Source organism: Bos indicus, chromosome 24 (genome assembly GCF_029378745.1).
Source record: "Bos indicus isolate NIAB-ARS_2022 breed Sahiwal x Tharparkar chromosome 24, NIAB-ARS_B.indTharparkar_mat_pri_1.0, whole genome shotgun sequence".
Classification (NCBI taxonomy): domain Eukaryota; kingdom Metazoa; phylum Chordata; class Mammalia; order Artiodactyla; family Bovidae; genus Bos; species Bos indicus.
Genome location: NC_091783.1, coordinates 24,514,762 through 24,529,785, shown reverse-complemented (window position 1 = coordinate 24,529,785; position 15,024 = coordinate 24,514,762). Strand labels below are relative to the sequence as shown.

Below are 15,024 nucleotides of genomic sequence, written 5' to 3'. Positions count from 1 at the left end.
CCCTTGTTGGTTATCCACTGAAACACAGCAGTGTGTACATGCCATATCCAAAGTCCCTAACTATCCCTTCCCCCCATAACTACACATTTGTTCTCTAGAGAAGAAGGCCTTTGTTGCTTCAATACTACTCAGTAGCCTGTATTTTAAAAAAGATACTATAAAATTTCTAATGCTTATTCTAAAATTTATATAAACATATATTTTATGTTTATATAATGCACTATTTTACTTTATCCCTCAGATATTTATCTATTTTACTTTATCCCTCAGGTATTTACTTTCATCCCTCAGATAGCTGAGAAGTGAATAATCCACCCTCATCTTATACAATTTGAAATCCTACTTTTATTACATTCTAAATTTCTAATAATCCTGGGGCATTCCTGGATGCTCTATTTCAGGTCATAGCCTCAGGCTTGCTGCCTGTTTTGTAAATTAAATTTTATTGGAACACAGTTCCATCTATTCATATACTATCTTCTAAGCCTTCTTTCCTGCTACACGGATTGAGTAATTGCAACAAAGACTGAATGTCCTGCAAAGCTTATAATATTTACTAACTGATCCTTGAAAGAAAAAGTTTACCAATTGCTCTTCTGTTTTATAGAGCTTTTGATCTACTTCTAAATCAATGTTATGCTGTTTAATTCAATTGACACAGCTTTTTAAAAATATATGTTGCTATCCAAAGACATAAATTCCTGACTTCAGCAATAATTATTCTTTAAAAAAATAGTCAGAGCTATTTTTGTAGATTTTTATCTTCCAATGGCATTTAGAATCACTTTCTCAAGCTTCACTAAAAAATCTTGTCTTGATTTCAAGTATGACTGTACTGAATTTACAGATTTTTCAAATGTGAAATTTTCTTTTAAAATTGGCATTTTCCCAATATGTATAATATTCTTACCCATGAAAATAATACGTATTTAATTTTTTAGTTAAGTCTTTGCTTATATCTTTTCAGGATTGCTTAGACGCTTTCTCTAACAGATTTAAGCAAACTTTTTGTTAGGGCTTCCCATATGTATCAGTGGTAAGACTCCACCTGCTAATGTAGGAGACACCAGAGACATGGATTCGATCCCTGGGTGGGGAAGATCTCTGGAGAAGGGAATGGCATCCCCCTCCAGTATTCTTAACTGGGAAATTCCATACAGAGGAGCCTGGCGGGCTACGGTCCACAGGGTTGCAGAGATTCAGACAGGACTGAGCACACATTCTTGAGTGCTTAGCCAGGTTTATTCTTAGGAACGCTAAACCTCAGGCTGCCATTTTAAAGAACTGTCTTATTAACTCTAATGCATTTCTGGTTGATTCTCTTAGGTTTTCTAAGAGAAACACCATATTATCAGATCATAATGATAGTTTTGACCTTTTCCCACACAGTGTACCTCCTATTTTTCTTGACTTACTACTAACGCTTCAGAGCAGTGATGCACAATAATGATGATAGCCAGGAATCATTACTTTTTTCCTGAGTTAAATGAGATGCTTCCAGTAATGTATCGCTTAGTACATTTTACTACGAGAATTTTATTATAAATTCTTTTTGTGACTTTTATTAGAGTAAGTACATGTTGCCTTGATATTAAGTGTTTTCAGCATATATTTAGTAATATAATATTTAAAAATATAAAATATATAATATATCTCTTTTAACGTGTTGTTAAATTAAATTACAGTAACATGAGGATGAGATGGCTGGATGGCATTACCGACTCGATGGACATGAGTTTGAGTAAACTCCGGGAGTTGGTGATGGACAGGGAGGCCTGGCGTGCTGCGATTCATGGGGTCACAAAGAGTCGGACACGACTGTGTGACTGAACTGAACTGAACTGAACATGAGGGCAGGAGGAGAAGGGGACGACAGAGGTTGAGATGGTTGGATGGCATCACCGATTCAATGGACATGGGTTTGGGTGGACTCTGGGAGTTGGTGACGGACAGGGAGGCCTGGCGTGCTGCGGTTCATGGGGTCACAAAGAGTTGGACATGATTGAGTGACTGAACTGAACTGAACTCATTTTCTAAAGTTGAATTTCTCTGTAGTTGAACCAAAACTTACAGGTTTTGTTATGTGAAACCGTCATTTTCTTTTAATTTTATAAAGTTCAAGGAGATGTGCTAATATTGTCTACTGTGACTGCAAATCTTTTGAGTTTTCTCTGGCTTTCAGTCAGTTCTTACATTATATATTCTGAACTTACTTTGTCATGTGCATTATGTTCATTGTTGTGTGCCTTAATAAGTTATATTTATCTTCTATCAATGTGAAATATCCATGTTTTAGTGTTCAAATTCTTTTTGCTTTTAAGTCTCTCTCTTTTTTTTAAATTGTGTTTATGTGCTCAGTCCTCTCCAACTCTTTGTGACTCCATAGACAGTAGCATGCCAGCTTCCTCTGTCTATGGAATTTTTAGGCAAAGATACTGGACTGGGTTGCCATTTCCTTCCCAAGGGGATCTTCCAAACCTAGGAAATGAACCCTTGTGTCTTATGTCTCTGGCATTGGTAGGCAGATTCTTTATCATTAGCACCACCTGGGAAGCTCCTATTTAAATTAGAACGTCATATTTTTTTTTTCTAAGCTCTTCATTCCATTTCTATTTGTCTGAAGTACATAACTTCTAAATGAGATGGATTTTGCTTTTATGACCAATCTGTAAACCTGTTACTTTAAACTGTGTAATGAAATCATTTAGCTATTATGGTTACTAATATGTTTGGGCTTATTTTGTTCATTATTATATTCTGTCTTCTTTCATGCATTTTGAATTATTCAACCTTTTACGACACTTTGTTTCTCTAGTAGTTTGGGAGGGACAAATCTCATTTCTAGAACTTCTAGTAGATAGTCTTACTACTGGCAACTATATTTTAATATCTTCTACTTCTATCTAGAGTTAATCAGTAAAGATTAGCAATTTAATGTTATTCCTCAATCATATCTCTAAATGAATTTATTTTAAAAATCCAAATTTCTATAATTTCTTTTGTCTTTAAAGAGATCACATAGCTTCAGAGATTTTCTTTTATATCACATTATTAAGTAATTTTAGATTTCTACCCTGTATTTTTTTTTTTTTTCTGACTTCTTTTCATTGGTACAGTTCTTTTTCAGAAAAAGGAAATTGGGTTGTCCCTATATGTATTGTGTGTGTTTTTGTGTGTGCATTCATGAATGTGTGTATGTGAAATGATTAAACATCTTACTTTCATGCCATCAAAATTTCTGGCAAAGCACCTCAAGAATGCTTCTTTTTATTAACTACACAACTGTAGGCACCAAGAACTGAAAAAGAACCTGTGAGGTTATCACATTCAGTCTTAATAAACTAGTTCATTTAATAATAAATTCACTCAGTAAAGATTTTTGAGTACTTACTATGTTTTAAGAATTATAGTCGGTGCCAGGATATGCTTTCCAACTGAGGAGGCTGACATTCTAGTGGGTAGAGATATGGACACACAAACGGATGTTGTGTAAGGGGGTCAGGAGAGCTTTCCAGGAGGAGCCCTGGGAGGAGGTGCTCTCTGGCTGCCTCTTAGAACATTTGCTTTCTCTCTACCACTGCAGGAACTTCTGCTTGAGTATCAGCACCGCAGGTTTGGACAGCATCACTTGTTAGAAAAATGTATTCCTACTGGGCCCAAACCCATCTTCCAGACTCTGCAACCATTGGTCCAGATGTTGCCCTCTGGAGCTCTTCAACATATTCACACATAGACCTTCATCTAGCGGTCATTTAGATGTTTGCCATGCTGAAGTCTTCTATATTTAATGCATTCTAAATTTTACTTCTTTCTCATCTCTCTTAAATTGGTATTGGCAGGTGGATTCTAGTGCCACCTGGGAAGCCCCCTTTTAAAAGAGAACATCTTATTCTTTTTTTGAAGCTCTTCATTCTGTTTCTGTCGGTCTGAAGTACATATCTTCTAAATAAGATGGATTTTGCTTCTATGACCAATCTGTAAACATGTTAAACTGTGTAACTGATTCACTCTCAAGTGAATCAATATGACCTATAAACTAAACTTTCCAAACCTGTATAAAATACTGCAGAAGTACTCAACTTTTGAAAAAGAGCAATGAGAATTATTATATCCTATAACCAAATGAAACACCTGTGCTTTATAGCCTAAGATCACATCACCATGGTGTAGCTATATCACATTCTTTCACTTAAACGATGAGTCTACGATGAGTCTTTTTTTCCAAATAAGTTACCAAAGAGATATAAAATATCACAGCATTGTTGCTGCTCAGTCATTAAGTCGTGTCTGACTCTTTGTGACCCCATGGAGTGTAGCACGCCAGGCTTGCTACAATATGTTAGTGTGATCACAGAATTAAATACATTAAAAGTAAAAAGAGAAAAATAATGATGTTAAAATGAAATCACAGTACTTACTTTATATGGGCTTATATGTGATGTTAGGACTGTATACTGCATATGGTCGGAGTTAAGATGTCTTACTTGCTGGCTAGAGCTGAATTATAGCGTTGGCTCTAAATTTGTAGTAGCTCTCTTTGGCTCATATTAAAATTGTGGTAAACTAAAATCCCTATATGCACATTGATATAAGTGGCTTCAATGTTAAATATGCAGATTCTTCATTCCAGATATAGTTCATTTTATCAGTTCCTGCTTGATCATGTAATTCAAAAGCTTATCAGCCCACCTGGGTTTCTGCCATCTGCAAGAGCTGCCAATTATGCATTTTGATGGTCTTGCAAGGAACTGCTCCAAGCTCAAGGATGAAACAAAGTTGCCCTTTTCTGTTCAACAGGTATTTTGAATTACTATTCCTCAGTATCAGTTACACATACAGTTTACTTTTCAGAAGGTTCATCAGATGATTTTCTTGTCAAATAGTTCACTTATGCCTTATGGCATGATTACAATACTACTTTCAAAATATAAATCATTAGAGTGCCCAACATGGATACACTACTAAATCACAAAAACAGAGAGCAATGACATCCGGTCTGTTAAGCAATTTTTAGCCATGTTGAGTCAAAGTGTAGAGACTGACTCACTCTGCAAACATCCAGTCACTCTACCATGTATTTCTTTTACTTTTCTTTTCTAGTTAATTTTTATTGAAGTATAGTTGATTTACAATGTCATGTCTTTCTTTTTAAAAACTTGATATAGTAAGTGAAAAGGGCTTTCCAGGTGGCTCAGTGGTAAAGAATCCACCTGTCAATGCAAGAGATATGAGTTCAATCCCTGGGTTGGGAAGACCCCCCTGGAGTAGGAAATGTCAACCCACTCTGGTATTCTTGCCTGGACAAGCCCACGGATAGAGAAGCCTGGTGAGCTGCCATCTTTGGGATCTCACAGTCAGACGCGACTGAGCAATTGAGCTCACATGACAGGTGAAAACAAGATGGGCGTGGAATACTTTCAGTCCCCTTGGTGGCCTTGCTACCATACACCCTTAAAAATGGAACAAGAATTGAGCTAATTTCACTGATGGTGCAAAGCCCCAAAGGAATTTAGAAGCCTCTAGGAAGGAGGGCTTACCAACAGGTAGGAAGCATTAGCTGCTGAATATATCACTGTGTTATGGTGGTGTGCACAGAGTACAGTAGGAGATCAATGAAGGTCGAAATTAATTCATCTGGAAGAGGAAGGAGGGGAAAGAACTTGGGAAGGATTTTGCAAAGGAGATGTTTGATTTGAATCAGGTGTTCTTTAACAGGAACGGTAAGAAAGAGTATTACAGAAAAAGGAGTAGAAGAAAGAATAAATAGAAGGTGTCCTGATTAGTAGGAATTTTGGAGTGGCTAAAATTGACTGAAGGAACTTGTGTGGAGATGGAGGAAGCTGGGAAGGTTAGCAGGAGCTGGGGACTGTGTACCATGTTGAGGGGTTTGGGCTTGAATTTTCCAGAGGATTGCACATGTTTCTATAGGTTTATGGCAAGATCATGGAAATGACATTTTCAAATTTTGATTAAAAGCCAAACTTGAGATTTTCTAAATGAAAGGTATCTCCAGTAGATAAGAGAATCCACTATGTTATGCTCCTCAAGTTCCCCAAATACAACCCAGTCTTGCTGCTGTATCTCTAGGTATTGAGTAGTTGAGTTTTCCTCCTGACATGGTCCTATCATTTCTGTCCTTTCACTTCAGCTGGGATGTAACAGGCATAAAGATAAGTAATTTAAAATCAAGTTTGGTAAAGAAACTATTGGTGAATTTCTAATGCAAATTAGAATAAGGACTATTGAAGATTATGGATTTAGAATTCATTTTACCCATATTCAAATAATTTCTATTGACATTATCCGAGAAGGCAATGGCACCCCACTCCAGTACTCTTGCCTGGAAAATCCCATGGACGGAGGAGCCTGTAGGCTGCAGTCCATGGGGTTGCTAGGAGTCGGACACGAGTGAGCAACTCACTTTCACTTTTCACTTTCATGCATTGGAGAAGGAACTGGCAACCCACTCCAGTGTTCTTGCCTGGAGAATCCCAGGGACCGGGGAGCCTGCTGCGCTGCCGTCTCTGGGGTCGCATAGAGTCGGACACGACTGAAGCGACTTAGCAGCAGCAGCAGCATTGACATTATCAATGTTTCAAAATATACCATAATGCAAATTAATCACTGGTAAGACTTTTGAGAATGTTTACATTTGGGCAGAAATATACGATTTTTAAAAGACAATAATTAGAACATGCAGATTACCTTTGAATGTTTAAAAGAATGTTTATACTCAAATTAGCATATGAATTTCTATTAAACCTACAGATTTTAAGCACTGCCTTTCCAAAAATTTAAATTTCTCCAATTATTTAAAATCTTTGTTGTAATCTATTATCAATAGAACTCTTATATAAAGTATATAAATAAAGCATATATATAAAGTACATATATTTGTTAAAGTACATATATTCTTTTTATGGACTTCCCTGGTGGAGGTCAGTCCAGGGTGTTCTTTGGAAGGACTGATGCTAAAGCTTAAACTCCAATGATTTGGTCACCTCACATGAAGAGTTGACTTATTGGAAAAGACTCTGATGCTGGGAGGGACTGGGGGCAGGAGGAGGGGGGACGACAGAGGATGAGATGGCTGGATGGCATCACTGACTCGATGGACATGAGTTCGAGTGAATTCTGGGAGTTGGTGATGGACAGGGAGGCCTGGTGTGCTGCGATTCATGGGGTCGCGAAGAGTCAGACAAGACGGAGCGACTGAACTGAACTGAACTGGTGGCTCAGAAGGTAAAGAACTTGCCTGCAGTGCAGATCTGGGTTTGAACCATGGGTTGGGAAGATCTCCTGGCAAAGGGAATGGCTACCCACTCCAGTATTTTTTCCTGGGAAATACTATGAACAGAGGAGCCTGGTGGGCTACAATCCATGGGTTGCAAAGATTTAGACAGACGGAGCAACTGACACTTTTTCAACTTTCATACTTTATATATGGGGTTGCTGCTGCTGCTGCTAAGTCACTTGAGTCATGTCCGACTCTGTGCGCAGCCCACCAGGCTCCTCCGTCCCTGGGATTCTCCAGGCAAGAATACTGGAGTGGGTTGCCATTTCCTTCTCCATTATATACGGGGTATTTGTCTATATATCTATCTATATACTACTCAGAAGGAAACAGCAAAAATAGCCACAAGTAAAAATGAAATTTTGAAATAGCTTTGCAAGAGCTTTGCAACACCCACTTGTTTAATTGCATTAAAAGCATCATGGAATGCACACATAATTAAGATATTTAGAAAAGAATTTTGTTCGGTCAGTTTCAGCATGCATTGTTAATACCTTAAGTTAATAAAAATTATGTTTTTTTATGATGTTACTTTTTAATAGAAGAGGTACATTTATTCTTGATGGAATGGGTGGTGGATGTTTTCTTTTGGAAGGTTGTTTTATACACATAACATTTCAAATTGGAAAATATTCATTTGATAAAAATGTAAGTAGTTTTCAAATAATAGTCTTCAAACAGTTAATATGGGCTTCCAAAAGAGATCAGAGTCTTAAAATTAGGACAACTGATCCTCTACACGTTTCTACAGAGACAAAGAGTGAAATTTCACATGTATCTGGAACCACAGTTATTAATACATTCTCCTCCCCAATTGCTTATTTTTCAAATAAAGTTATCTCCAAATTGGCTTAGGAGGATAAGCCTCTTGCAAAAACAAAAGGGGAAAGAAAACAGTTAAATGGAATAATCACAAGTCTCATTTTCAAAGTAGATTTCACACAAAAGCAACACAAGGCAACTGTTGACAGTGTCTTTTAAACAGCCAAGCAGTGTCTGCAAAGCTTGAAGATTGGAAAATCTATACATATATCAAATGTATGTATAAAAATCCATCCTGAGGCCTGTGAGAGAGAAGTTCAATTTCCCTTTTCCCCCAAAGTATGCATGGTGTATATGCTAACTTACTGAATTCATCCTTCATGCAATTCCAGTTTATTAAAGAGGTTAAAAATTTATAAAACTCTGATGGGATATGGTTTTAATGCTTCATCACACTACCCATCATTTGCTTTTCAATCTAGATCAGAATGATCTTTCCCACTTCCCTGCAGTCACCTACCTGCACAACTAATATTTTCTGAATACTCTCTTGAGAGTCTGTCTGGAACTTGGCCAGCCTCATCCGGCTGTAGAAGACCACCAGCTCGAAGTGCTTCTGCCACAACTTGTGTATCCTCCTTTGCAGCTGACAGAACTACAGGGGAGAGGGAGGGGGGCAAAAACACAAGTCAGAGCGGGAGAGGAAATTAATGGCAGTGTTCAAGAAGAATGATGGAGGGAAATATAGAAAGCAGTCAATAGCCCATTCCGCACTGTATGGGCCTGACAGGAATTTCACAGTCTCTTGATTTTTCAGCCCACTCATGTGCATTCATCAGAAACCAGTCACATCTGGCCGCCAGGATGGGGGGTTAATTTTCTCTAAATGCCTCAGCAGTTTTGTTCTAGCTGAAGCAAACTCTGTGACTGCAAAGCTGATGAGTAAAATATTTCTACTTCACCCAGTTTAACTCAAAACCGATAGCCTCGGGACATATTGAACCTTTCTTTAAAAATAATCTTTTGCAGCTTCTTTGAATGGCACATCAGGTCAGGCCAAAGTTTAAAAATGCAACTTGAAGACTTTGATGGACACCGTCGACTTCTTTTTTTCTTCTCATAAAGCCTTACAATGGCTTGGCAATGTGTGCTTTAGAGCATGACAAAACTAAAGAGAATTAACTTAGCCATCAACTGCTAGGGAGAACAATAACAGGGAAGAAATTTCCAGCTAGAATTCCCTATTAATCTACCTCCCTCTGACTATGTGACATAGGAACATCTCACTGCACTCAAGTACAGTGGACGTGACGTTTACAAGCAACTTTAAATGCAGAAACTATACAGAGAAAGAAAGATTTCTCCTGTGAGGCATTCTCCATCTTTTGGAAATTTAATATAAAAACAAAAAACCACAGTAGAAGTGTTACCAAGGCAATCTACACTTGTCCTTCAACAGCTAGCATAGCTGTACCATACAGAATTGCTATAATTATTTTCAAAAAAATAAGCTTCATAAAAACTAACCCCAAAAAACATATTAAAAATATTACTCATAAGTTTCTATAACTGAAAATGCTTTTATTTTTTGGTAATAAGAATATCTGTTTATGTTGCTTTCTTTTTAGATGTGTTTTCCAGAACAAAGAAATAAATACCAAAATTTTCATATCAAATATTTCTTCATAAAAGAATTAAAACATCACATAAAATGGCCATTTTATGTTCTATTTATTATTCTGGGTACTGGTTACATTTAAGGGAGGCTAGCAAAACTTCATCAAGCAGTGCCCCTGTAACTTATAGAGCTTCCTGTGTGCATATTTCAATAAAACAGTTTACTTAAAAATCACCATCTTTAAAGTAGCTACATGCTGCTACCTGTGAATTCTTTATCTTTATGATCTTCATTATTCATTGAAAAAAGCCACACATAGGTATCTAGGTGAATCCACAGAAAACAAAGTCTCTATTCTTGGTAATTGGTTCATTTAAGATGAAAAAATAACCTTGTCTCTAAAGCTATTTTATCTTGGTAAATGCTGAAATACATTACTTGAGATTAGTTTCTGGGCATTTCAGATAATTTAAGCTATTGAACTAAATGGTAAATCACTTTTTGAAGAGGAAAATCTGTCAATATTAATTTTTCTGTAATATTTCAATATTTATTTAAATAAATACTTCAAGAAGTATTTATTTGCCTTCAGAAATATTTATTTGCCAAAGTATTTATTTGCCTTCAGAAGGCAAATAAAAGGAAGATGAATTCTAGAAGATTTCCTAAAAGTGAAGGCAAGTTTTTTTTCACAAGTGGACATTCTTCAATGTGTGGAAGATTTTCCAAGTGGGAGCTTACCAACCAATGTGAACTGGATGACCATGCTTCCCACACCCACATCTTAAATGAGGAGAAGCTGCTGTATACAGTAAGTCAATTGTATTCACTCTTCTGTGCTCTAGCTTAGATCAGATCAGTTCAGTCGCTCAGTCGTGTCCGACTCTTTGCAACTCCATGAATCACAGCACGCCAGGCCTCCCTGTCCCTCACCAACTCCAGGAATTCACTCAGACTCACGTCTATCGAGTCAGGTAGCTGCAAAGGTCTTAAATTAGTACTTTAAGTAGTAACTGGAGCTACTTAAGTAGAGATGTTCTTTAAATATCAAATAAGAAAGAGCAATATCTCAAAAATCTATAGCTAATGAGCCTCTACAAAAAGATAAACCAGGAAGAGAATAACTGAAGGCATTCTTAAAGAAGAATCAGAATCCAATGAAGGTCACATATATATGCATACATATGCACATTAAAGACAATATAATGATCAACTGTATCTATATAAACATATCTATCTATATATATCTATATAAACATATATATATATATATGGACAATTATTTAAGACCTGGGAAGGACAGTTGATTAAGAGTTGGTCATGATGACACCCTTTTAGGAAAGTGGTTATGATAAAAGCCCAATTGTAAGATGTCAGCCAACAGTGATCACTCAATAAATATTTACTGATACTAACTCAATAGAGTGAAATGGTAAAATTTTAGTGTCAAAAGTGAAGAAGTGAATAAGACGTTCAGGAACTTACAAAATAATGGAAGAGAAAAAAAACATAAACCAAGTAAATGCAAGACTCACAAAAATACATAAAGGAAAAATTAAAGAAAGAGAGCTTGGGCTCCAAAATCATTGTGGAGAATGACTGCAGCCATGAAATTAAGAGATGCGTACTCCTTGGAAGAAAAGCTATGACAAACATAGACAGAGTACTGAAAAGAAGAGACATTACTTTGCCTAAAAAAGGTCCATATAGTGAAAGCTATGGCTTTTCCTGTAGTCATGTATGGATGTGAGAGTTGGACCACAAAGAAGGCTGAGTGCCAAAGAATTCATGCTTTCGAACTGTGGTGTTGGAGAACACTCTTGAGAGTCCCTTGGCCAGCAAGGAGATCAAACCAGTCAATGCTAAAGGAAGTCAGTCCTGAATATTCATTGGAAGGACTGATGCTGAGGCTCCAATATTTTGGCCACCTGATGCAAAGGGCCGACTCATTGGAAAGGACCCTAATGCTGGGAAAGATTGAATAGGGAGGAGAAGTGGATGACAAAGAATGAGATGGTTGTATGGCATCACTGACTCAGTGGACATGAGGTTGAGCAAACTCCAAGAAATACTGAAGGACAGGGAAGCCTGGTGTGCTGCAGTCCATGGGGTCACAAAGAGTCAGACATGACTGAGCGACTGAACAACAAAAGAAAGAGAGAGAGAGAGTTAAGTTGTGAGTGGAAAAGTCCTTCAGGAGGACGCAGAATTCAGGTGGGACCAAAGTAACTTAAACAGTTTCTGATCTCATCAACTTCAATTAACCCAGTGTTTTTGGAATGAAACATGCCGATGATTACATTACCGAAGCATAATCATTTCCTGAAATGAGGACATGCCTGCCCTCTCATTCAAATTTTAGGGAAGGTGAGGTGGGATGAGGAAGTAAGTGATAGAAGAAACAATAAAGGACAGAGAGGGACACAAACCCACTGGGTGGGAGGTTAGCAAGGGCACTTGCCGTGTACTCAGAAGAAAGAATGGAAAGCCACTGCCAGATGGACTGGCCTACTGATAAGCCCCAAGCAAGGATTTCAAGAATTTTGGAAGAGAATGGAATATTCTTATAAAAGTTTAAGGAGGAGTAATATTAGTGCAGGAAGAGGCATTTTGGGACAAGAACCTCAACTTCGTTGCCCTTGATTTTGTATACGAAAAGAGGAAGTGAGGGATCAACGATGTCAGGAAAGCAGAATCAGGAAACAGCTGGTATGTACTTTGAGCCATTTTAAATGGCAAAGAGGAAGAAAGAGTTTTCTGACAACAGTTTCTGAGCAGTTCAAATGTGTAGCATATTTAGTAGTCTGCCTTTGTGAACTCTTTTCTGAAGGAAGCTCAAAGTTGGAATTCACTGATACTTCTTTTGAGATAATGATCACTATGTATGTACCTATTTATGGGGAGGAAAACGAGTCAATGTCCATTTTGATGTGACATATGGAGATAGAGCTGGTGATTTTGTGTCAATGTGAGCACTGTGTATAATGTACCCTTGTGAGTACTGCATACAATGTACAATACTCATTTACACATTTGGTAAAATATATCTTCTGATTAAATTTAGGTTCTTGACATTTATTTACACTTTAAAGCTAGATATGCATTGACAGTAAAACAGAATAAATTAATATTGTCTCTTATAAGAATGGGGCTTCCCTGATAGCTCACTTGGTAAAGAATCGGCCTGCAACGCAGGAGACTCCAGTTTGATGCCTCCAGTATTCTGGGCTTCCTGGTTTGATTCTTATAAGAATGAGAGATTCTTCATTTTCTTGTTTTAATACACTAAATTATATGAATTTTTAAAATCTCTGTTACTTTGTCTTTCTACATAAATTCATGATAGCTGCTGACTCCTATATATCACATAAACCTGGCTTTAGTATTAAATGCTATATTGCATAGATCATACCACACAAATCCTCTAAATGGGTTTAGTGAAGTTGCTCAGTTGTGTCCGACTCTTTGTGACCCCATGGACCAGGCTCCTCCGTCCATGGGATTTTCCAGGCAAGAGTGCTGGAGTGGATAGCCATTTCCTTCTCCAGGGGATCTTCCCCAACCTAGGAATCGAACCCGGGTCTCCCGCATTCCAGGCAGATGCTTTACTGTCTGAGCCACCAGGTGGTCATGTGCTAAACGGGTTTACATGTGTGTAAAAATACAATATGCTAAGAATAAAGTAACACTATTTGATATTCCAATTACAGGTTTCAAAAAAAAAAAAAAAACATTAGGACTAGCCATAATCAAATCAGTACCAAAATATCATCTTATACCATTCTCATGTTCTTAGCGTAGAATTCAAAATTTCAGAGCACCACCTTTTCAGTTATTTTCTAGGGCTAGTTTTTGTTGATTAGTTGCTAAGTCATATTCAACTCTTTTGTGCTCCCTGGACTGTATCCTGCCAGGCTTCTCTGTCCATGGCATTTCTCAGGCAAGAATCCTGCAGTGGGTCAGTGGGTTGCCTTTTCCTTCTCCAGGGCTAGGGTGGAGCATAAAATGGTCTGGTTTACATTATGGTTGACAGGAGAATAAAGTAAAGCCTTGCTTTGCCTAGCTCAAAGGGGACAACTGGGATACATTGTAGAAGAGAGAGAAATAGTGTTGAAGGATCTGTTATTTACTGCCAAGGGAAAAAAAAGTATTCATAAGTGTGATTTTTAAAATAGGCTCTCAAATTATTTGATAGTTCTTCCCTTTAAGAAATTAAGCCAAATTCTCTTCCTTTTGAGTGTGGGCTGGACTTAGTGACTCTCTTGTACTGAATAGAATATGGTAGAAGATAGAATGCTACTTCCCCCCCCCCCCACACACACACATACACACACACACACACACACACAGAGCTGTGACTTCTGCCCTGGGTTTTCTCTCTCATTCTCTCAGTTCATTTGAGCTGGGGGGAGCCAGCTCCCATGTTGTGTGAGCAGCTCTGTGGAAAGACTCACATGGTGAGGAAATGAACAACAGCCCTGTGAGTGATAATGGAAGCAGATTCTCTAGCCTGTTCAGATGACTGCCACTCCAACCAATAACTCGACTGCAATCTTGTGGGAGACCTTGAGCCAAAACCACCCAGTTAAGCACCTCTTCATTCTTGACCCTCAGAAACTTCGTGAGAAAGTGAAGCTATGTTGGTTTAAGCTGTTACGTTTTGGCCCAATTTCTTATGCAAAAGTAGTTAACAATGGGTTCTTAATTCTTCTCTCTTCTTTGCGGAGCAAGGAAATAATTTACCATCTGTATTTTCTGAATGCAAAGTAAAACTGTTGTCCTAATTTGTTGCTTGGTTTAAGACTGAAGTTGATTTATTAGTAATAAGAGGGTGATTAATAAATACTTATTGATTGATGGAATGGTTTGTACCATCTAGGAGCTCGTTATTTTAATTGAAGACAGTACAGAGGAACTATGATTTAATAATCCCAGAAATTTAAAAATGATTATCAACAATATTTTCATGTAATACATCAGTATATTAAAGGAAAAGAATCATTCCCCAAAGAACTTGATATGAATTAACACTGAACAAAAACAATCAACAATGAAAACATTATTGTGGCAAAATAGGAAGGAACAGAGACAATTTCTTTAACCTGTTAAAGGGTATAAACCAAAGCCTTCCAACAAACAGCTTACTAAATAGAGATACTTTAGAAACATTCCCAAGAATGCCAAGGAAAAATAAGTACGGATATCAGGAATCAATACCTTTAAAATTTCATTGGCCAAAGCAATAATGAAAAAAGATAGGTATAAGAGGAAGAATATCTACATGGAAAATTCAAGAAACTCTATAAATCAATAATAGGAGGTAATGAGAGTTTAGGGACATTTTTTTTCC

The 15,024-nt window shown here is 37.4% G+C and overlaps 1 protein-coding gene across 1 annotated transcript in view; it reads right to left on the bottom strand.

Annotated features, from left to right (window-relative positions):
- CCDC178 (coiled-coil domain containing 178) overlaps positions 1 to 15,024 on the bottom strand; it is a 417,287-nt gene that overhangs the window by 33,375 nt on the left and 368,888 nt on the right. The window contains exon 20 of the mRNA XM_070778765.1: positions 8,577 to 8,711. Coding sequence (XP_070634866.1) covers positions 8,577 to 8,711 — 135 coding nt within the window. The remainder of the gene's footprint in view (positions 1 to 8,576; positions 8,712 to 15,024) is intronic.